General features: G+C 54.5%; 1 protein-coding gene across 1 annotated transcript; it reads left to right on the forward strand.

The window, feature by feature from the left end:
* The first annotated feature begins 26 nt into the window (after positions 1-26).
* Positions 27-3134, forward strand: LOC117871853 (U1 small nuclear ribonucleoprotein C-like). Its single transcript, XM_034759607.1, has 5 exons — positions 27-156; positions 517-580; positions 921-1077; positions 1805-1923; positions 3039-3134. The coding sequence occupies exons 1-5, from the start codon at positions 116-118 to the stop codon at positions 3132-3134; spliced, it is 477 nt and encodes a 158-aa protein (XP_034615498.1). The 5' UTR covers positions 27-115.
* Positions 3135-23891: the final 20757 nt, after the last annotated feature.

The following is a 23891-nucleotide window of genomic DNA, read 5'->3' on the forward strand; positions in this document are numbered from 1 at the left end:
GAGAGGGTGGCCTGGAAGGGAGTGGGGAGGGCAGATGGGCCCATTCACTCTGTCGGCTCTTTCCAGGGGATGAGTTGGAGCAAACCCATGAGATCTTCCGCCAGTACCAAGACCCATGCCGAGTGGGGCCCAGGCAGGACCAGCCCTGGGCCATAGGTACGTGTCTGGCCGGCCCAGCGCCCGGCGCAGCCTTGCTGCCCTCTCTGTCTCAGTTCCGCGGCGCCAGGACCCTTTCTGGGGCTGCAGATAAACATCTAGATCCAAATCCTCCCAGGGGCCCAGCCTTTGGGAGCTCAGGGTGAGACACCGGGGGTCAGGGGTTCAGAGGCCCTGCTAGCCTAGGCCTGCCCCCCAGCTCTGCCCATGCCCCTCCCGACCCAGAGCCCCTGCTGTCCCAGCCCTGCTCCCCGCCGCCCCCCCAGATCTCTGCCGAGGTACCCGTGGGTGAAGGAAGATTTTGGGGTGGGGGGAATGGCAGAGAAGGGGAAGCTCTAACTGTTGCTCACGTCCCTGCAGGCACCCTGCTGAACTACCTGGAGATCCACGAGGAGGCCGTGTCGAGCCCAGAGAAGCTGAAAAGGTAACGGCTGCACCCGCGGGGTCCGCGGGGAGGCAGCGGTGGGTTCTGGGGGGGGTCCAGGGGCCCTGCAGGTTCCAGAGCACTGGAGGAGGGAAATGCACAGGGGCTCTGTGGGTTCCAGAGCACTGGAGGGGAGGGAGGGAGGCGTCCGGTAGTTCTGGGGGGGCAGAGGGGCTTACAGCCCTGGTCTGAGGCAGGCGCTGCCTCCGCCCCTGCACAGGGTAATGGGACACTGGGGGTACCCTGTGCATGGCCCTCCCTTGCCGTGCAGCCCCCCACCTAAGCTCACGCAGAGCCCCACTTGGCCCACCCTGCTGATGGCTCCCCGTGCACCCCGCAGGACCCTGGAGCAAGAGGAGGGCAGGTGGAGGTACCTGGCGGGTCCCATCCTGCGGGACGGCCGCCCCGACCCCTCGGCAGCAGGGGGCCCCTGGGAAGGGCGCCGCATCGACTACATCCTGTACCGCGAGCACCCCGCCCCCATCAGCCTGACAACGGTGAGTGCCCAGAGGGGCCCGGGGCCCCGCCAGCCTGGCCCCACGGAGCGAAAGGCAGGCCCCAAGCCCAGGTGCAGGAGAGCTCCCAGCCAGGGACGCTGGGCCCGGAGCAGGGGGTTCAGCTGAGACCCAGCTCAGGGGCCAGCTGCTGGGGGCTGGTAGGGCCGCGGGGGCCGTGCTGGGGAGGTGGCTGGGGCTGGCAGCCGCACTCGCTACGTCGGCTCCTTCGGGGGCTCTCAGCAGCTCCCACGCTCCGGGGGCTTGGTGGTACGGTGCTGTGGAGCCAGGCGGCAGGGGGCTGGCTTCGCTCAATCGCTGCTCGGGGGCGGGGGATTCAAAGAGCTACTCAGCACGGTCTGGGGCTCCCTGGAAGGGTCCGAGCCGGGGGGCCTGGGTTCTCTGCTGGCTCTGACCCCGATGTGCTGCGAGATGCTGGCTGGGACCTCGGCCCCGCTCTGGGCTGTTCCCTGCCCTGCAGCGGGGGAAGGAGCCTGGCCTGGCCGTGCCCGGGAAGGGGTAGCGAGCTGTGTCAGGGCTCAGCGTTGATTGAGGGGAGGCTGCAGCCCATGGAGACTACAAGTCCCAGCCTGCACTGCTCTGGCTCAGCCAGACCTGGTGCATTGCATGCTGGGATCTGTAGTCTCAGGGGACACCCCCCCTTTGCATTCTCCGGAGGGAGGGGGAGACTGCTGTGCTCCTGACACCGCTGTCCACTTGCTTTGCCCAGGAGGTGGAGAAATTTTCCTTCATCACCCAGCTGGCCGGCTGCTCGGACCACCTGGCTGTGGGGCTGCGACTTTTCCTGAACCCTGCGCCGCAGTGACAGCAGCGAGTGTGAACCCCGGTGTAACGATGTGGCCTCTGGCGGGACAACTGAGAGTATCAGTTCAGGACAAATTGCTTAGAACAGGGCAGTTACAGCCCAAAGCTGGGGGTCCTTTACAAACTAAGGCACCAAACCAACCAGAGAGGACTTCAGTTTACCCCACTGGCTAACCATAAGTTACACAAGCAATTCCCTCAGACACTCCAGTTCCCCAGTATCACCACCAGCAGCCACTTCTTGTGGGGATGACTGGTTATGAAAACCAATACCCCAGTAAAAGAAAAGAGGTTCTCCCAATCCCAAAGGACCAAGCCCCAGACCCAGGTCAAAATACAAGTCAGATCTTACCCACAAATCACGCTGTTGCCAATCCTTTAGAATTTAAAATCTAAAGGTTTATTCATAAAAAGAAAGAAATATAGATGAGAGTTAGAATTGGTTAAATGGAATCAATTACATACAGTGATGGCAAAGTTCTTGGTTCAGGCTTGTAGCAGCGATGGAATAAACTGCAGGTTCAAATCAAATCTCTGGAACATCCCCAGCTGGGATGGGTCATTCAGTCCTTTGTTCAGAGCTTCAGTTTGTAGCAAAGTCTCTCCAGAGGTCAGAAGCAGGACTGAAAACAAAATGGAGGGGTTTCCAGGGCCTTTTATATCCTCTGCCATGTGGAAGGACCCCTTTGTTCTTCTTGTGGAACATCACAGCAGCCAGGTGGAGTTTGGAGTCACATGGGCAAGTCACATGTCCATGCATGACTCGGTTCTTTACCGGGAGAGCAGCCATTGCTCACATGCTACCTTGAACTTTCCCAAGAAGGCTCCTCAGATGTGGATTGGCGTCTCCCAAGGTCCATTGTCAGTTAAGTGTTTCTTGATTGGGCACTTAATCTGAATTGTCCCTTCTCAATAAGATAGCCAACTGCTTCACTGGTGCTACTTAGAATCAAACACACTGAGATACAAGTACAGAGCCAATATTCATAACTTCAAATACAAAAATGATACACACATACAGACAGCATAATCATAACCAGCAAATTTCAACCTTTTCTTAGACACCTTACTTGACCTCCTTTGTACAAGATTTGGTGCAACTATAGGACCTTGGTTGCAACAATGATTTATACGGACAGGAAGTGGAGAAATTTTCCTTCATCACCCAGCTGGCCGGCTGCTTGGACCACCTGGCTGTGGGGCTACGGCTGCTCCTGAACCCTGCGCCGCAGTGACAGCAGCGAGTGTGAACCCCGGTGTCCGGGGCAAAAGGTCGATGGAGAGTCCTCGTTATGGTGGGGTTGGGCAGGGCCCTCCCTGTGCCACTTCCCCCGACTCGGACAGTCTGCGAAGCCCTTGGCTGGCTGGCGCTGGCTGAACCAAAGGACTAGAGTTAGGGTGGGGCTAGAGTCGCCTCCAGGGGCTCCGCTGGTCCTATGGGAGGTTGGTCTGTGCTGTCCAGGAGGCCCAGGACAGGAGACATGCTTGTCCACTGCGCCCCCTCGGGCCGGTGAGGCCCAGCACCCATGGGTCTGGGCTCGGGACCTGTGGGGGATCACTGGGGTGTGGAGCCACCTCAGTTTCCCCTATGTGGGGCAGGGTTAACTAGGTGGGGGGGATGTTGGGGCTGACCACCAATTACCTTGGCCTGTTATTACAGGATGGTCTGCGTGGAGCTAGTAGTGAACTGACTTTGATCGCTGACTGGCTAAACAAGTAAAGAGAGAAGCTGGGCCTAGGAGTGTTACGTGTGGGAATAGAAAGCAGTAGTGTTTCCTGTCAGAGCCTGCTTGTGGCTGAAAACACCCCTGAGAAAGAGATGAGGATAAAAACGGCCGTGAGAATTGCTTTAGACGACCAGTCTCACCTGCGGACCTTGTGGGTGCCCAGGAACTCCCCACGCTGGAGCAGCGCCTGCTACGAGCCCTCAAGGACCAGGCGGGTTGGTCTGGGAGTGTCCGTAGCAGAAGGGGCGTAAGCATTGATTCTTGCTTGCTTGCTGGAAAGCAGGTATTTGGTAACGCGTGAAGGCTGGGACGCTTATTATACTTTGGCAATAAAACCGGTTAGACTTCTACACCTGGTGCGGCTTCATTGAGTGTATCCGAGCCCCCCTTTTGGCCCGACAGGGGAAAAGGTTGTTTACTCTTTGCAGAAATCCAGGTGTGACTGACACCGGGCTGTCTGGGGCAGGGGAGGTGGGGGGCAGGCAGGGGATATAGGGGGGGTGAGATTGAGCCAGAAAGGGTTAAGTAACCAGCAGACGAAATGACCCAAATTTAACCTTTAAAGACATGTTAGAGAAGTATGTAAATGGTAATTGTGGCTATTCCTTATAAATAGCAACAGAGCCGTGGGGAACAGACTAGGGCGTGGAAATGCAGACCTGTGTTGCTAGAGAATTAGAGGTAATACTAATTGTATGTGTTAGATGTTACCCAGGCGAACAGACGGTTCCGGTCTGTCACAATATTCTACTGAGTCAGGGATCAAAAAGGGAACAGTTGGGTGTAATAATTTCATGGTCTACATTTCTCTTTGAAGTTTGTAGTAAACTGTCAATGAACTGCTCACTGGAGAATTACCTTGTGCTGGTGAATGCAACTGGTCACCGCTGCATACATAGGAAATAGGTAATTCTACTTCAAAGCCACAAGGCTTCGCCCAAGGACTGCCTGCTGTCAAGGGGAGTGAATAGCCTGCCAGAGAACTATGAAAAGAACTCGGGAGCCCTGATCCTGGGTCTCAGATCTGCTTACGCCTCGCAAGACTGAGGTCCCCAGCTCCAGTCTGGGTCCCCCTGATATTGGACATTGGGCTGAACCTATGGTCTAGTTCGGAAAGGACTCTGTGCACCTCTGAGCTCACCAGCTCTGCTAAGAACTCGATTCTTGCCTGTATGTAGAATGATCTTTGAACCAAGACTCTCTTTTCTTCAATAAATGTTAGTGTTGTTAACAAGAACTGGCTGTAGCGTGTATTTGGGTAAGATCTGAACTAGTCATTAACCTGGGAGGTGATGTGTCCGACCCTTTGGGATTGGTAGAACTTTTTATATGATGAATAAGATTTTCAGCAATCCTCATCCTATCTGACATGGCTGGGGGGGGAACCCAAGGCTGGGTCGCTCTAGGGGAAGTGTGTGTTGGCTCCTGGGTCACCAGTAAGATATTGTAGAAGCTGTTTTGTTGCTGGCTGGGTGAATCTGAGTATTAGAATAACCCACCAGTTTGGGGTTCGTCTGCCCCATTCTTTACAGTTTGCCCTGATTGTGTAATCTCAGGGCTTGTCTACACTACCTGCCGGATCGGTGGGCACCGATAGATCCAGCGGGGGTCAATTTATTGCATCTAGTATAGACATAATCAATTGAGCACTGAGCGCTCTCCCTTTGACTCCGGTACTCCACCAGAACAAGGAGCGCAAGCGGAGTCGACGTGAGAGCATCAGCTGTTGACTTACCGCAGTGAAGACACCGTGGTAAGTAGATCTAAGTAGGTTGGCTTCAGCTACGCTATTCATGTAGCTGAAGTTCCTTATCTTAGATCAACCCCACGCGATAGTGTAGACAAGCCCTCAGTGTGGCCCCCTTGGGACCCTAGTCACAGGGGGACGGGCAGGGTATGTGGGGAGAATGTGGGGGGGCAAACAGAGGAAGGTGAGCAGGACAGACAAGGTATTGGGGGTCAGGCAGTGGGTGGGGTCGGACCTACCAATTGCCCAGCCCCCCTGCAGTCCAACCCCCCTCATGTGCTGGGCTCTGAGGTGCTGGAGCTGTGGGGGGACAGGAGCCCAGGGGGTTACATGTTTGACATATGGGGGAGGGGGCCATAATGGGGGAGCAGCAGCTTTGGTCAGGCAGCACTTACTGTATGCCCCCCATCTCCCAGCAACCTGACCCCCCAGCAACCATCCCCCTGTGATGGGTTCTGTCACAGAGACTCCCTTAGGACTGCCCCCAATGTGCTGAGAATACCTCTGAGCCCATTTTCCCTGCCAGCTTGGGACTTCAGTACCCTGTCTTGTTGAGCCAGACACGCAAACCTACTGCACACACAAACCCAGGTCTGAACCACGTCCCCAAAGCTGCAAACTTAACTGAAAACAGCTTAAGAAGTGCTCCTGTCTCTAGCACCCAGACACCCAGACACCCAGCTCCCAATGGGATCCAAACCCGAAATACATCCATTTTACTCTGTATAAAGCTTATACAGGGTAAAGTCATAAATTGTCTGCCTTCTATAACACTGATAGAGAGAGATGCTGTTTGCTCCCCCAGGAATTAATTACTTACTCTGGGTTAATTAATAAGCAAAAAGTGATTTTATTAAGTATAAAAAGTAGGATTTAAGTGGTTTCAAGTAATAACAGACAGAACAAAGTAAGTTACTAAGCAAAATTAAACGAAACACGCAGGTCTAAGCCGAATACATTAAGAAACTGATTACAGATAAAATCTCACCCTCAGAGATTTTCCAATAAGCTTCTTTCACAGACTAGTTTCAGAGTAACAGCCATGTTAGTCTGTATCCGCAAAAAGAAGAACAGGAGTACTTGTGGCACCTTAGAGACTAACAAATTTATTAGAGCATAAGCTTTCGTGGACTACAGCCCACTTCTTCGGATGCAGACTAGACTCCTTCCTAGTCTGGGCCCGATCCTTTCCCCTTGTACAGACCTTGTTAGCTCCAGCTCAGGTGGTAACTAGGGGATTTCTCATGACTGGAACCTCCTTTGTTCTGTTCCACCCCCTTATATACTTTTGGCCCAAGGCGGGAATCCTTTGTCTCTCTGGATCCCCATCCCTCCTTCTAACTGGAAAAGCACCAGGTTTAAGATGGATTCCAGTACCAGGTGACATGGTCACATGTTCTGTGAGACCCAGGGCCGGTTCCAGGGTTTTGGCCGCCCCAAGCAGCTGCAACAAAAAACAAAAAACAAACAAACAAAAAGCCGCGATCGCGATCTGCGGCGGCAATTCGGCTGGAGGTCCTTCGCTCCCAGGTGGAGTGAGGGACCGCCCGCCGAATACCTGGACGTGCCGCCCCTCTCTGGAGCGGCCACCCCAAGCACCTGCTTGACAAGCTGGTGCCTGGAGCCGGCCCTGGTGAGACCCCAGCCTCCATTCTCCCTGGCCTGACTCACAGGAAGGCTTGCAAGTAAACAGAGCCATTTACAACCAATTGTCCTAGTTGATGGGAGCCATCAAGATTCCAAACCACCATTAATGGCCCACACTTTGCATAATTACAATAGGACTCAGAGTTATATTTCATATTTCTAGTTTCAGATACAAGAATGGTACATTTATACAAATAGGATGAACACACTCGGGAGATTATAAGCTTTGTAATGATACCTTACAAGAGACCTTTTGCATGAAGCATATTCCACTTACATTGTATTCACACTTATTAGCATATTTTCATAAAATCATATGGAGTGTAACATCACACCCCAACTGCCCCAACAACCAGCTCCCCCACAGCAACTATCCCCCTGACAACCAGAGCCCCCTCTCCCCACCCAGGGCTCTGCCCCCCACCACCCCAGAGCTGCACAACCTTGCAGTCCGGCTAGGAGATGGGGAGGGGGGGCAAGGCCAGGCAGCACTAGTTGTGGGGTTTGGGCCTGGGCCCTGCCCCAGCCCTGGACCCCCTCAATACCCCAGAGGCCCACCCCATTGGGTCAGGTCAGGCCCCTACCGTCCACAGTCACATCCAGGCCTCCATGTCAGGTCAGAGGCCCCTTTTCTGGAGCCCTGGGTGCCCCCTTGTCACCCCCTATTCCAGCTGCACCTGGGCCCCACAGATCGGGGCAGGGGGCACTGGCTCCTCCCCACAGTGGGAGCTGAAGCCTGCCTGCAGATGCAAGCTCAGGCCCAGGCCAGTGTGTCCCTGGGTCCTGCAGGGCCATTGCCCAGCCCTCCCAGCCCTATGGAGGGTCCTGGGGGGTCATTGCCCTGCCCTCCCAGCCCTATGGAGGGTTCTCTGGGTTCCACAGCTGGGCCACGCCCCTCCCCAACACTTAACAAAAGAGTGAGAGGAGACGGGTCCCTGGAAGGGCAGAGAACTGGGGGCTACATCCTACCTGGGCCCCTGTAATGGGGCTCATTGGGGCATTACCCCCCCCAGGGGTGTGGGAAGAATCAACTCCCGCATCCCTATCCCCACGGGGCAGCCGCCCCCTTCACACCCCGTCATCCCTTTCTCGAGGGGCAGCCTCCCTGTGACAGGGTGGACTAAGCCCAGAGGCCCCCTCCTGGAGGTCTCAGAGTCCTGCCACACCCCATCCCAGAGAGGAGCAGAAGATAAGTCCTCCAAGTGGCCTAGAGTGGCTGCAGGGGAAGCAGCCAATCAGAGGGGCTGCAGGAGTGGCCAATCAGGGGCCAGGAGGGCCATATAAGAAGCAGCAGCAGAGGCAAAGTCAGTCAGTTGCCCCCTGGAGCTGGAAGAGGGAGGACTGTGCTCTTGGCTGGCTGAGAGAGTAACAGGATTGCGAACAGCTCAGTGCGGACAGGGGCTGGGGGAGCTAAGAAGGAGCTCCTGGCTGGCTGCAGGGGACTGAGCCAGGACTGGCCTCAAACAGGGCTGCAGGAAGATAGTGTCCCCAGGGAGGAAGCCCCATACCAGCGCCAGGACAAGGTAAAGGCTGTATACCCTGGAAGGGGTTTGTTCTGTTCCACCTACAGACAGTGTGTGACTTGGCTGGAGGGCTGACTTGCTGAGGACCCGCTGAAGAAACCAAGGAGTGGCAGGCACATGCACTCGACTAAGGGGGTGCTTGTGATGGGTGGGTGCCCACCCTGTTACATGCCCCTAACTTCTGCAGTGAATCTCTGGCGAGGTGCCCGGCTCACCAGAATGATCGGGGCCATGGAGCTGTAGGCCTGGGGGTGCCGGCGCCGGCAGTAACACTGCATCTCCCTGTGACAGGGATCCACAAAACACCGACTGACACCTGTGGGCGCCTAAGCACACCTGGCACCTCAGTGTTCAGGGTAAAAGTTCTCCTAGCGCCTCTGGCTCTGCCCCGGGCATGGCTGCTGCCCTCTGGGCACCTGGACACATACCCAGCCAAGCACTAGCGTGAGCCACAACCCAGGGAAGAGCAGCGCTCAGCGCCCATGGTGCGTGCAGGGCCCGACCCAGCAGGCGTGCAGAGCCGGCACTGACCGGATAGGGTCCCATTCAGAATCCAGGCGGAGGAGGAGCTGCCAGTGCCACACACCTTAGAGCTTTGTCCCCAGTGGTTAGGGGAGGGTGGGAGCCCTTGGGTCAATCCCTGCTCGCTGCCAGAGGGGAGGGAAGAGTTGAACCGGGGTCTCCCACCCCACAGAGGCGCCTCCGAGCTACAGGAGCTTGTGAAGCTCCCTCAATCCTGGAGCGAAGGGCCAGTCGCTCCCAGTGTGTGCTGCCGGGGGCGGGGCTCCAGGAGCTCTCAGCGCTGGGAGCTGTATAGGTTCATGTATTTTATTATTACACATTTACAAACTTTACTATTGTGTAATAACCACAACCAGACAAATTCTCACTCCATTGGAAAAACAAGCGGGAGCCATTAGAGTCAAACTGGAAATTATTAAGAGGAGAGTTATAAAAGCAGCTGAGGTCATCCAAAAAGCAGGTCCCACAATCGGTGGGAGCTACGATTGGGGAGCTCGCCTACTGCTATTTGGCTGCTAAATGTCATGTCGCACCCTGCTGGGTAGATACAAACTGGGTGTGACTGGGGGTAGCCCTGTGGGGTGGCCCCAGGAAAACGCTACCTTAGGATTAGTCCAGGCCAAGTTGGAAACTGAAATGGGCTTATTAAAAGGGACTTGAAATGAACTTGTGGGGCGGATTGTAGATAGGACCCTCCTGTGACACATTCCCAGCTGGGAAACCCCTTGAGGACGCGGGAGCCAAAGACGGGTAAGATCCCTGGAAAGACAGGGACAACCTAAGACAGGCCTAGGCGCTGGCTCTAACAGCAACCACGGCCGTGGAACGGAGGCTGAGCTAACAGCACAGGGCGGCCTAGGGGCTGTCAATCAAGGTGTCTGGGGGGGACCTTTGTGGCTCTGCACACGTACAGAAAGACCTCCTGGCCTGAGGAGCGCACAACAGCTCCTGGTGTGATTGGGACTCGGGTGAAGGTTGCTAGTCGTCCGCCTAGCACTAGGTGACCAGGTGTCCGGTTTTCGAGCGCAACGCCCGGTCGAAAAGGGACCCTGGCGGCTCCGACCGGGCCATTAGAGGTCCGGTTGGTGGCACAGGGGCCCGGGCTAAGGGAGCCTCCCTGCCTGCCCTAACTTTGCGCAGATCCTGGAAGCAGCCGCCAGGTCCTTGCAGCCCCTAGGCACATGGGTGGCCAAGGAGGCTTCGCACGCTGCTACCGCCCCTGCCCCTGCAGGTCCCATGGGCCATGAACCGTGACCAATGGGAGCTGCGGGGGCGGCGCCTGTAGGCAGCAGGGCAGCGCATGGAGCCTCCCTGGCCGCCCATGCACCTAGGGGCTGCAGGGACCTGGTGGCTGCTTCTTGGGAGCCATGGTAAACGCTGCTGGGACCCTGCACCCTGAACCCCCTCCCACACCCCAACCCCCCGCCCCAGGATGGTGTCCCCTCCTCTACCCAAACCCCCTCCCGAAGCCTGCACCCCCTTCCCAACACCCCAACCCCCTGCCTCAGGATGGTGTCCCCACTCAAACTCCCTCCTAGAGCCCACACCCCCAGCCGGAGTCCTAACCCCCTTTCCAACACCCTGTCCCAGCCCTGAGCCCCCTCCTTCACCCCAAACCCCTCATCCCCCGGCCCCACCCCAGAGCTCACACCCCCAGCCGGAGCCCACACTCCAGCCCGGTGAAAGTGAGTGAGGGTGGGGGAGAGCAAGCGCCAGAGGGAAGGGGGACAGAGTGAGTGGGGGTGGGCCTTCGGAGAAGGGGCGGGACCGGGGTTTGGTTTTGTGCCATTAGAAAGTTGGCAACCCTACCTGGCACCAGTTTCTTACCTTTCCCGGCAACAGGTTTTGAGCTGGTAACCTGTTTCTCTGCATCGATTGGTCCATGGATAATGTACATCTTTTGTATCTTGTTACCAATTCTTTAGCCATCTGGCTGGTTGTGGTTGTCCCACTGACTCTGCCTGACCCCCAGCGCTTATGGGTTTACTCTCATTTCTTTAGTAAAGTTTAGTATTTAAAATACTCACTGAAGACGCCGAATTCAGCTATCAGAGCCGGCAGGCAGCAGGAGGAACCTGCAAAGGGGCATAGTGCCTCGGAGGGGAAAGGCCTGGCAGAATGTGGGGCTGAATCCCCCACGGCTGGCAGAGGATCTCTGCCGGAATGGATGCCAGCCAGTCTTCTCTCTCAGTCCCAGGCTTTTGTCCCTTTTCATGAGTGGGGCATTTCATCAACTTCAGCTCAGCCCTGCTGGGCCCTGTCCAGACTCCGTCCTTGGCGCCGTTCCTCTCTGGCAGCGCTCACGCCTGCGTCTCGTCAGGCTGTAACCATGGGGCTGTGCTGACAGATCTCCGCTGTTCTCCGTGGCGATTGTGCCAGCCCGAGACCACCCCACCCCATGTGACGTTCACCTCCCGGAGACTTGGAACCTGGTGTTCTGTGTCACCTAACGCTACAGTTTCCCCATGTAATCGCCATGACAACCAGCGAGTTCCTCACTTTTGGGAGGGACCCCACACGCCCCCTTTGGTGACGGGTTGGGCAGAGGGTCGGCTGCAGGGGTGATATCAGAAGTGCTGGAACCTCAGTAGAAGTTTGTGGGGGGAAAACGAGACCCTGGTTCCTCTCTTTGGTCCCACCCCCTGTTACCAGATTTGCCCGTTACTTTGGTGTACACTCATTTATTAGGGTTATTCTTGTGGAGGGGGGGGGCTGTAATTCTATCAATAGACTGCTTGTGTCACTTGTGTTCTCATACGGAGCTCTACTTCTCCCTTCTGCAAGTCCCCTCCCAATGGAGCGATCCTGCAGGACCTCGGTTCCTTAGGGTTGGGTTCCTCCAGCCCCAGAATCAGACGAACACACACACACAGACACTGGGTGGACCAGGTCAATCAGCACTCCCAAGGTGACCCCTTATATGTCCCTGGACTCAGTAGTCTGGGTCAAGCCGCACTTCCACTCTGCCACCCTCATATGTCCCAGGTTCAGCACGTCCCTGTCCCCACTGTCACGTTACAATTGTTCGGGCAGTAGCCCACGTGATGAGCAAACCCCACAGGATTTTGGGGCACTGCAGGGATCTTTAGCTTCGGTACGAGGAGCGTCGCTGCAGAGCGAATGAGGAAGCCAAAAAACACCCACAGAGGTGGGGTGGGAGGGTGGGAGAGAGAGAAGCAACCAGCTTAACCATGAAAGTTATTTATTGCCTGATAATAACTACGGGGGAGGGACAGCTCAGTGGTTTGAGCATTAGCCTGCTAAACCCAAGCTTGTGAGCTCAATCCTTGAGGGGGCCACTTGGGGATCTGGGGCAAAATCAGTACTTGGTCCTGCTAGCAAAGGTCTTTTGTGAGTCTTTCTGCTAATCAGCTTTGGTTCAAGGAGAGGCTGGAGGGCGGGGGAAGGTCTTTTGTGAGTCAGCCAGGCTGGGTGCTGCACCCTGGTTCCCAAGAACACAGAGCTGATAGTTAACACCCCTGCTCCTCCTCTTCCCCCCAGGCCCTGACCCCAGGCTGGAAGCCAGAGCCAAGCCGTGGGTGGGAGGGTGGGGCGCCCGCGAGCAGCCCCCAGCCTGTGTCCCCACCGCCAGGACATGCTGCTCAGGGCAGGCGGAGGGTTTGGGGCTACCCACAGCAGCCTGGGTTCCCTGGGTGGCTCTTAGCATGGCCTGGCCAGGGGCAGGGCCTTAGCGGGCAGCAGAGGAGCAGGGGGCGAGCCCTCGTGGCGGGGGGGCTGAGCAGCGTCACAGGGAATCTGGGACAAATGCTGTCCTGAAATCATTCACCCCGGGAGCTCAGCCTCCCTGCAGAGGTGGGGAAACCCCTCACACTCCCCCACCTGGGGTGACAGGCGTCAGTGTCCTGGTGATTGGCTTTGCCATTGTCTTCTCGAGTCCTCCACTGATATGGGGTCAGCTGGGCCAGTCCTTTCCGGTGGCCCATCCCAGCTCAGACAGCCCAACAACATTCATAGCCAGGTCTCTTAGCCTGCCCTGAGAGCAAACAGTCCTTCCCCCTTCCCCACAGGGTAACCTGTGAAATATAGGTCGGGTGACCAGATGTCCCGATTTTATAGGGACAGTCCCGATTTTTGGGTCTTTCTCTTATATAGACTCCTATTACCCCCCACCCCCTGTCCCGATTTTTCACACTTGCTGTCTGATCACCCTAAATATAGGGGAAACCGAGGCACACACACGCATCATCAAATGGTACAGAAAATTCCCACTTTGTCCCACAGGGATCCCTGGGCTCAGTTGCATGCAGAATAATTCACTAGCGGGTGGCATGTGAGGGCTCCAGGGAGAGCTAGTCCCATCACTGTACGGTGAGGATCCCAACGCTGCATTACCCCGGCACTCAATATCCTTGTGATTTGCACCCAAACGGTCCAGTCTGGCGAGGCAGCCCCACGTGCTGCGCCCCTAGGCAGAGTAGGCGAGTGTGTGTGAACACAGGCTGCTCCTGGCGTCCTCCCCCAGCTCGTCACTAGGGGTCGGGGGAGCTGAGTCTCACCCTGCCCACCTGCCTTGCTGGGTATTTCTGGCTAAGTCCAAGGGGGATGAGCCAAAGACTCCACCAGGGACTTCTGTTACCAGTGGGAAGCACTCAGGTACTGCAGCCAGGGCAGACCCCAAGAGGGAGCTGCCACCCCCCTCTCCCCTTAGCTCACAACTGCCTCCATGTTACCTGCTGCCCTCGTGTCTGTCGCAAGCGCCTCTCGTCTATTTCACTCCCGCACTAGCAGCTCTTCCGGGCAGGGCGGCTTTTGTCACCTTGGGTCTAAAGCTTTGAGTTTGGGTCCAACTCCCCATTCCTTGCTGGGGCTCTTCCTAGACCCCAAGCGGCGATGCTGGGTGCCCGGGTGCACTTGTGTATGGGCCGCAGCTGGGCATGAGGGGAGGGGTTTGGAAGAGAGGAAGCAGGAAAGCTCCCAACCCCCCCCCCCGACCTGTCTTTCCATGTAGACACCTGGTGGATTGCAACCTTGCATCTGGGAGCAGCATGCAATGGGGCCAGAGACCTTGTACCATGTCCAAGGGATTTTCACCTTCCTCTAGGGGCGTGGAACACATCAAAGAGCTGGCAGTATTTCCCGGGGCGCCTCTGTTCCCACTCGCATATTAAATGTGGCACCCTAAAATCCCAGCGCTGTGGCTCTGAGTGCACCGGCTGCAGCTGGCCCTGAGGAGTTGGCTCTCGGGAACTGTGGTCGGGCAAAAGATGCCATAGATGAAGCCAGAAGGGACCATTCTGGTAACCCAGCCTGCCCCCTGCACCATGCAGCCAGTGATCCCACCATCCAGCCCAGGCCTCCTGCTCCTTATTTCCACGGTGACCTTCACTGACTTCAGCTCCCACCCGCCTTTTCCTGCTGGGTTCTGCTAGCCTCGGCTTGCAGAAATCTTCACCCCTTGGAGATATTGAGGCCCAGAGGCACGAAGGGATTTTGGCTCCTAACTCCCGTGGATTTCAAAGACAACTAGGAGCCTAAATACCTTGGAGGATCTGGGCCTTGGAGACCATGATTAAATCACCTCTTCACCCTCTCTTCAATTAGCGACGTGTGGGGTGACGATGCAGATGTATTATCTGCATTACCATCGCCCAAGGAACCCCAGCCATGGCCCAGCCCCCACCATGCTAGGCGCTGTCCAAACAGAACAAAGAGACAGGCCCTGCCCCACTGTTAGGACACTTTTTCCTGCTTGTCTAAATGTTGCCCTACACAATCCCATACTGTTGCTCCTTTTTCTGCACCATGAGACAGTCTAAGCAATTCCTCTCCCTCCTTGCTCTTCCCAGCCTTCTAAAACGTGTAGAACAAAGAGCATCCTATCCTCTCTGAGTTGTTGCCTTGCTCTAGTCTTGCACCTGGTTTCCAGGCACAGGCATAGTGCTGTCTGGTCCCATACACAAACACCGTTCTACACCAGGGACCCCTGGAAAAGGGCAAAGTGGAAAGTCTGCCCATGAGAACGAGCCATGTTTTGTCAAAAAGAGAAGCAAGTCTGAGCAGCAATGTTCCTCTTTTGCCTGGCACTCTGCAGACCCTTGCTGGAAGATTCTCTGCACCTTGAAATCTTTAAACCATGATTTGAGGACTTCAATAACTCAGTCATAGGTCAGGGGTTTGATACAGGAGTGGGTAGGTGAGATTCTGTGGCCTGCGTTGTGCAGGAAATCAGACTAGATGATCATAGTGGTCCCTCTGACCTTAAAGTCTATGAGTCCATCAATCAATCTGGATATGACAAGAGCCCACTGGATACAGACAGACAGACAGACCGACGGGGAGCAAGGAGCCACGGGACGCTGCCAGGCAGCATGACAGGCCGTGCTGCCGACGCTCATGGTTTCATTGCAACTCTTGCAATTTTGGGTTTTTTTACCAGTCTCATGAAAACAACTGGCGACTTTTCCCTTAACCAGAATGTCCGCCCTCTCCCATTGCTGTCCATGGGGCCGACATCGGCAAGGTGGCTGCCACTTCCCTGCACTCATTCTGCAAGGGGAAGGGAGGTGCCCTGTCACGTTATTGACTTGAACTGGGACCATATAAATTAAATAAATAAATTATTGGAGATATCCTATCTCCTAGAGCTGGAAGGGACCTTGAAAGATCATCAAGTCCAGCCCCCTGCCTTCACTAGCAGGACCAAGTACTGATTTTGCCCCAGATCCCTAACTGGCCCCCTTAAGGATTGAACTCACAACCCTGGGTTTAGCAGGCCAATGCTCAAACCACTGAGCTATCCCTCCCCCCCACATAGAACATGGTGGCAACCAAGGTCCTGTAGTGGCACCAAATGTTTTGTAAAGGGGGTCATATAAGGTGTCATATAAGACAAGGTTATGGTTTGCTGGTTATGATTATGCTGTCTATATGTGTGTATCAATTTTGTAGTTGAAGTTATGAATATTGGCTCTAGACTGTCTTAAACTTATGCTATGCTTCTGGGAAACATCCCAGACAAGTTGGTGTTAGCTCTGCCTAGCCTGTTTGATGGCCCATTAAGGACCATCAGCTATACAATTGACCCATTGAGAGAAGGCAAATACGCCTTGTGACTCAGCAAAGTATGCAGGAACTGACCCATGTGACTCCAGACTCCATTTTGCTGTAATTTTCCACAGTAAGAACAAAGAGGTGTTCTTACACCTGGAAAAGACTATAAAAGGCTGATGCCTCATCTCTATCTGGTCTTCAATCCTGCTTCATACCTCTGGAGGGACTTTGCTACGAATGGAAGCTCTACACAAAGGACTGACTGACCCATCCCAGCTGGAGATGTTCCAGAGACTTGATTTTAAACCTGCAGTTTATTCTATCACTGCTACAAGCCTGAACCAAGAACTTTGCCATTACTGTATGTAATTGATTCCATTTAACCAATTCTAGCTCTCATCTCTATTTTTTTCCTTTTATGAATAAACCTTTAGATTTTAGATTCTAAAGGATTGGCAACAGCGCGATTTGTGGGTAAGATCTGATTTGTATATTGACCTGGGTCTGGGGCTTGGTCCTCTGGGATCGAGAGAACCTTTTTTTTCTTTTACTGGGATATTGGTTTTCATAACCATTTGTCCCCATAACGAGTGGCGCTGGTGGTGATACAGGGAAACTGGAGCGTCTAAGGGAATTGCTTGTGTGATTTGTGGTTAGCCAGTGGGGTGAGACCAAAGTCCTCTTTGTCTGGCTGGTTTGGTTTGCCTTAGAGGTGGAAAAACCCCAGCCTTGGGCGGTGACTGCCCTGTTTTAAGCAATTGGTCCTGAATTGGCACTCTCAGTTGGGTCCTGCTGGAAGCAGCATCGTTACATGCCCTTAACAAAGATGGCTGCCACCTCCCACTGTGTTCAGTGAGACTGAAGCCACCATCACAGGCAAAATGGTGCCACTCCATGGATTGGGGCCTGGAGAGGGCGCAGGGCTGTGAGGAGCAGCAGAGACCCTGGGAAAGGGGAATGGAGCAGGGGGAGGCAGGACAGGAACGATGGGGAGGGGAGGAGAGGGGAGAAATTCCCCAGACTCCACTTAGTGTCTCCGGTTTCCCTTTTGACTAATCAGGAGTCACTTTACCATGGAGAAACTGCCCGTCACGTACCAAGCATGCTCGGTAGTAAAAATGACATACAATGAGGTATGGCCCCGTAGTGAAAGGCCTGGAGCACGAGCCGCAGGGTCAGAGGCACTAGTTGTTTTGAAGTAAGAAAACAGTGCAAGGGAGCACGTCCCGCATGAGCTCATGTACGGCCTGTGCAGGAAGGGGTGACACAAAGGTCAGGCTGCCTCAGCCCAGTTAGCTTGAGCCAACTCCGGGCTGCTTGCACGGTTATCGAAGATGAGGGCAAGTGTGCTAGTGAGCATGCTCAGTGGAGGGTAAGAATAGCACTATAAAAGGAAGTTCCAGTAGCACAGTATAAAAGGCAGACAAGCACAGCAAGAAGCGCTGCTGGAGAAGCAAGAGGAGACGCTGCCCGGGCAGCAGAGCAGGAGAAGATGCTGAGCGTGAGCGAACCCAGCTCAGGAGTCGCAGAAACAAGCAACAGCGAGAGTAGCCAAAGCACCGGAATCGACAGATAGTGTAAGCTTGTTCCCTTTACCTATAGGTTAATGTAAGTATAGTATAGGGTTAGAGTGTGTGTGTGTGTGTGTGTGTAATGTAATTTTCCTATTTAAAACAAAGTATTGTTAAGAACTGCTGTCAGGATCTGTCACAGACTGATCCCCGGGGCAGAGCACATCACTTAGAATCATTTAAACTGCATGCTAATGTAGTTTTAAATGCTCTTTAACTTGCGATCAAGGATTTGTGTCTAATTCATGTTTTTACATACTGTGGTCTGTAACCTCTCATTTAAATCAGCCTTGTACCAGACAACTGGAGAATAGCTAATGTGACGTTGTGACAAAGTGGGAGGCTTTTCCTTTATGTTTTCATGTGTGCCTCACTTTTCCCTGTGTATTACACAAGGTGGTGGGACAAGGGTGGGTGATTTTTGCAGAGACCCTAGTGGGCAGGTGTGGGTGGCTGCCTGCACACAGATAATGAACGGACACTCTGTAACCTGGCAACTGATGGCCCAGGACCCTCAACCAGGAGCCAGCCAGCTGCACCAAGTTGGAACAAGGAGAGAGGTGGAGGCCAGATTACCTGTTTTCCTGGGAAAGAGACAGTGGACGGAGAAGGGGCAATGGGGGTGTTGGCGGCTGGGCTGCTGGAGGCTGGGCAGTCAGCGGCTGGGGGACTGAAGAGGGGAGAGCCCAGGGTTCGGGGCTCAGGATCCGCCATCCCAGGAGGGACTTTGCTGAATGTTCCTGCTTTCTGCGCTAACAAGCTCTGTTCTACGCTTTGCTCCTGGTGACTAATAAAACTTCTGTTTTACATGCTGGCTAAGAGTCACTGCTGATGGCAGAGTGGGGGGCAGGGCCCTTTGGAGGTGTGCAAGGCTTCCCCAGGTGCCCCAGCCAGGGGGACTCGCTACAGGGAGCTCATGGGGCAAACAGGGGGCTAAACGCTCTGAGGTCAGACCCAGGAAGCGCAGAAGCCGAGGAGGCTTCTTGCCCGGATGAAAGTGCGCCCAGAGGGGAGACGCTGCACCAGAGTCCTGCCTGCCTTCATTCAGAGCAGTTCCAGAGCATCCAGCCTGCGACTCTGTGACAGATGTCGATTTTTTAAAAAAGTCTCCAGAACTGATCCTGGCAATTATAGGCTGGTAAGCCTGACTTCAGTGCTGGGCAAATTGGTTAAAACTATAGTAAAGAACAGAATGATCAGACATGTAGATGAATATGATTTATTGGGGAAGAGTCAACATGGCTTTTGTAAAGGGAAATCACGCCTCACCAGTCTACTAGAATTCTTTGAAGGGGTCGACAAGCATGTGGACGAGGGTGATCCAGTGAATATAGTGTACTTGGCCTTTGAGAAAGCCTTTGACAAGATCCCTCACCAAAGGCTCTTAAGCAAAGTAAGCTGTCATCGGATAAGAGGGAAGGTCCTCTCATGGACTGGTTAAAAAGCAGGAAACAAAGGGTAGGAATAAATGGTCAGTTTTCAGAATGGAGATTGGTAAATAGTGGTGTCCCCAAGGGGTCTATACAGGGGCCAGTGCTGTTCAGCACATTCATAGATGATCTGGAAAAAGGTATAAACAGTGAGGTGGCAAAATTTGCAGATTCATAGATTCAAAGGGTGGAAGGGACCTCAGGAGGTCATCGAGCCTAGTCCCCTGCCATCATGGGGGACAAGGGTGTGTGTCTAGACCATCCCTCATAGACATTTATCTAACCTACTCTTAAATATCTCCTTAGGCAGATTATACAAAATTACTCAAGATAGTTAAGTCCAAAGTAGACTGTGAAGAGCTACAAAAGGATCTCACAAAACTGGGTGACTGGGCAACATAATGGCAGATGAAATTCAGTGTTGATAAATGCAAAGTAATGCACATTGGAAAACATAATCCCAACTATACATATAAAATGATGGGGTCTAAATTAGCTGTTACCACTCAAGAAAGAGATCTTGGAGTCATTGTGGATAGTTCTCTGAAAACATCCACTCAATGTGCAGCGGCGTCAAAAAAGCAAACAGAATGTTGGGAATCATTAGGAAAGGGATAGATAATAAGACAGAAAATATCATGTTGCCTCTATATAAATCCAGGGTATGCCCACATCTTGAATACTGTGTGCAGATGTGGTCGCCCCATCTCAAAAAAGATACATTGGAATTGGAAAAGTACAGAGAAGGGTGTGGAGCTCTGGGGTCAGTGCAGGTGTAAGCGGGGGAATGGTCCCGCTATTGTGGGGAACTTTCCTGGCTTCTGCACTACCCCGGTGAAGTGGGCTAGTGAAAGGATCCGAGTCCTCGCTCCCACTTCCTTTACCCAGAGGCCTCCCTGTCCTTGAGGGCTCCCCTTCCACTCTCCTGTCTGGCAGAGTCCTTGTAACCCCGACAAGGCTGGGCCCAGGATTCCTGGGGGGCTCGACCCCCAACCCTGCTGTGGTCACCCAGGACAGGGGCTAGGGTGTCCCCACTCCGGGGTACCCTCTCTGCACTGGGCACCTCCCTGACCCACTGATCATTTCATACAATTTAAAACAAATACAAGTTGTTTAATTAACAATTAATCTAAAGAAAAGAATAAGGAAAAATGGGAAAGGTTGAAGGAAACACATCACCCTGCTCTGTGGCCGGGAACATAACAACCAGTGTCTCTGGAACGTCAGGGCAGGTCACAGGCTGTTCCTTGTAGGTCCCAGGCTCCTTCTCAGGCCCCGGCCGTGCTGCAGAGACGCTGCGGGTTGGACACTGGGTTGGGCGGTGGCCACACGCTCTCAGGCTCTAGGTGACAGGACCCGTCTGTTGCCGGCACAGGGGCCCGAGGATAGCAACAGTGAGGTTCGGTGCCCGGAGTGCTTCACGCCAATAAACATACCGGGGTGGAGAAACAATCAAAGTTTATTTGAGATCTCAAAGTGGTGCAAGGAGACAGGCAAGTCTCAAATCGAGCACACCAGCAAAAACAGTTTCTCTCTTCTTTATACATTTTACAACTAAGCCCCCCCCCTCCCCCCCCCCCCACTCTCCCTCCCCTTTCTACCAAAGACATGTTTATACATTTAAGCAACTAAATCATTCTAGGGCTATAAATCTAGCTTGTTAGTAACTTCTCTCTAAACAGTTATTTGGTCCTGTTTACCCTTAGTTTATTACCCCTTCCCCAGCTAGAAACATGCAAACCTCATCATTATTGTTTGGTACCTGAAATGAGCAAGGTCGTAATTGCTAACTGGCTGTTTACACATTCCAATTCCTGTCCTTGGCTGTTAAGGTCGATCAGAGTTTAAACATGGAAGAACTCTCAGGCAGGCCTAGTAACCCCAACACGTCTTCCCAGCGTCGCCCCTGCCCGGTCGGGGTTACGATCCCCCCCAAGTCTGGCCTGCAGAGCCTCTTGGCTGAGGTGTCTCCCTGCGCTGGGCCCACTGCCCAGGGTCCCCCTCCTCTCCCCAGCTGCTCCCCGCACCCGGCTCCGGCCCCGGCTCCGGCTCCAGCCCCAGCCCCGGCCCCAGCTCCGGCTCCACTCGGCTTCCAGCTCCCTGGGCTGCTTCTCCGGCCCCTCTGGCTCTGGGGCTGCAGCTCTGCCCCCAGCTCAGCTCGGGCCCCTGCTCTCTCCTTAGCTCGGCCCCACTCTGTCTGACCCAGGCCAGTCCAGCTCACAGGGAGGGCGGGACCCCCCCTGGCCACCTGACTCCCTGATTAGCTGCCCGCCCTGTCAATCAGGCTGACCTGGAGCATTGGCCTCTCTCCATTGGTCCCGGGGACGGTCAGTCTCAGGTCCTGATTTCCCATCGACCCCTCCCCTTTTAGTGCTGGGAGCAAGCAACCAACCCCCCCCACTGAGTGTTAGTAAGGGGGCAACAGTCCCCTTCCACAGGGGATGCAGAGTGTAGTGGAGGGAGGTCTGGAGCAGTGGGGGCAGGATGGGGGGGAGGGAAGGCTGGGGGTCCAGAACAGTGTGGGGGAGAGGGGAGTGGATGGGGGCTTGGAGCAGTGGGGGCAGGATGAGAGGAGGGGAGGGGGACCTCGAGCACTGGGGGCAGGATGGGGTGAGGGGCGGAGGCCTGGAGCAGTGGGGGCAGGACAGGGGCAGAGGGGAGGGGAGTCTGTAGAAGGGGGGGCAGGGATGGGGGAGGGAAAGTGGTAGTGGGCCCAAAGCAGTGGGGGCAGGGCAGGGAGAGGGGAGGGGAGGAGCAGGGGGCCCAAAGCAGTGGGGGCAGGGCAGGGGAGGGGCCCCAAGAACAGTGGGGGCAGAGCAGGAGGAGCGGGGGGGCAGAGCAGTGGGTAGGACAGAGGGAAGGGGCGAGGGGCCCGGAGCAGTGGGGAAAGGGTGGGGTGGGGAGGGGCCCCTGGAGCAGTGGGGGCAGGGCAGGGGAAGGGGTGGGGGGAACGGAGCAGTGGGGGCAGGACAGAGGGAAGGGGCAGGGGGCCCGGAGCAGTGGGTGCAGGACGGGGGGCCCGGAGCAGTGGGGTAGGGCACAAAGTGGGAGGTGCCGCTCAGCAGCGGGTGTCGGGGAACGTTGCTTCTTGCCAAAGGCCAGCCCAGCCCCACGAAAGCTCTTCTGTGGCACTGGCGCTGAGGGGCACGTTACCTCCTGTGCCGTGTGTGTGACTCACCCGCCCGGTGCCCTGAGGGCCGTGGCCAGGGCCGTGGTGCTGCGGCAGGAGGCTGGCGGTTCCCAGCTAGTTACCGTCCAGCCCGGCTCTTATCACAGGACTAAGCGGGAGGGGAAGGCCGGCCAGTGCTGGGAGACGGCCGGCAGCTCCCCTGGCTCCGGCCTGGGAGAGGGTAAGCGGAGGTGCCAGCTGGCCGGGGGGAGAGACGGGCACGGCTGTGGGCATGGGCAGTTGGCATTTCAACCTGAACTTCTCCCCCTGGCTGGCAGAGGAGTGGCAAAGGCAAAATCCAGATGAAAAGACAGGACTGGAGGGTTTATGGATCTCAGGATTTTGGAAGTCTGTCTCGTGATTTTTACTCTCTGAAGGGGTCCCACTTGCAGAGATCCCCAGGGTTGGCTTTTCTTAAGAGCGAGATGGAATGAGATTGGTGGATCGAGGACAATCAATGGGACACAGTAATACCAGCGTACAGAATATCTCAAAAGGACAGAACAGGATGTGCTGGTGGGGAAGTGGCATTATATGTGAAAGAAAGCGTAGAATCAAATGAAGTAAAAATCTTAAATGAACCAAACTGTCCCATCGAATCTCTATGGATGGTAATTCCATGCTCGTGTAATAAGAATATAGCGGTAGGGATATATTACCGACCACCTGACCAGGATGGTGCTAGTGACTGTGAAATGCTCAGGGAGATTAGCGAGGCTATAAAAATTAAAAACTCCATAATGTCGGGGACTTTTTAACCCAGACGGCAAGGTTCGTTGTCTGACCGCAGAGTGAGAGACNGCTCCTCGAAACCAGAGGATGCGCGCTGCGTTGCTTCGGAGTCTGATTCCGCACCGGAGAGTCAGACGAGTCCCGGCGGAGTCGCCAAATTTGTCGGGGACTTTTTAACCCAGACGGCAAGGTTCGTTGTCTGACCGCAGAGTGAGAGACAGGCAACACTAGCAAGGTCCAATACAAGCTCTTTATTGAAGAGTGCACACAACAATAGAGAGCGGCCCGTCTCCAGAGAGAACTAGCCACGATTACAATAACTAGTGAGATTATATAGACAGTTCCGTCACGTCATAGTTAAAGCAACCCAATCCCCCCCTTTACTAGTTAAAAGCTTCTAATATTCATGCATATCTATGTTCTTTGACAGTACAAACAGTTCATGATGCCTTAGCAGCTTCTTATCAGCTTTTCGTCATGCACTAGAAACTAGGAGAAAGGAGGGAGTTAAGAACAGAAACAGGGAGTGGGGACTGCAAGTCTCCATATGTCCAGACAAACCGTTCCTAGTACATTTGGTACAAGAATACAGTCCCCCGCCCTTTATCTCATTCTTTGTAGCCCAAGCAAGCATGTCCTCATGTTTCACAGAGAGACAGGAATGGCCCAGCAACTACAGTTAGCCTAACTTTGGCTAAGCTGGCCAAACAACCTGTTCTATACTCCATTTTCTTTGGACCTAACATCCTGAAATGACTTTTTCCTCTTATTTTAACTTGCAAGACCTGGTTCTCATTTATAATGAGACTAAGTCATGATTTCTGGGAAGAACCCTCTTCCACTCAATTTGCAGAGGGTTCTTCCCAGAAATCATGACTTAGTCTCATTATAAATGAGAACCAGGTCTTGCAAG

Source organism: Trachemys scripta, chromosome 2 (assembly GCF_013100865.1).
Source record: "Trachemys scripta elegans isolate TJP31775 chromosome 2, CAS_Tse_1.0, whole genome shotgun sequence".
In the NCBI taxonomy this organism is placed as follows: domain Eukaryota; kingdom Metazoa; phylum Chordata; order Testudines; family Emydidae; genus Trachemys; species Trachemys scripta.

What these genes read in the sequence shown, in the direction of transcription:
- LOC117871853 (XM_034759607.1), top strand. Translation starts at nt 116, where the DNA reads ATGCCGAGTGGGGCCCAGGCAGGACCAGCCCTGGGCCATAG. An exon ending in AGCCCAGAGAAGCTGAAAAG is followed by an intron (nt 581 to 920) that starts GTAACGGCTGCA and finishes TGCACCCCGCAG; the next exon opens with GACCCTGGAGCAAGAGGAGG. An exon ending in CAGCGAGTGTGAACCCCGGT is followed by an intron (nt 1,924 to 3,038) that starts GTAACGATGTGG and finishes TTATACGGACAG; the next exon opens with GAAGTGGAGAAATTTTCCTT.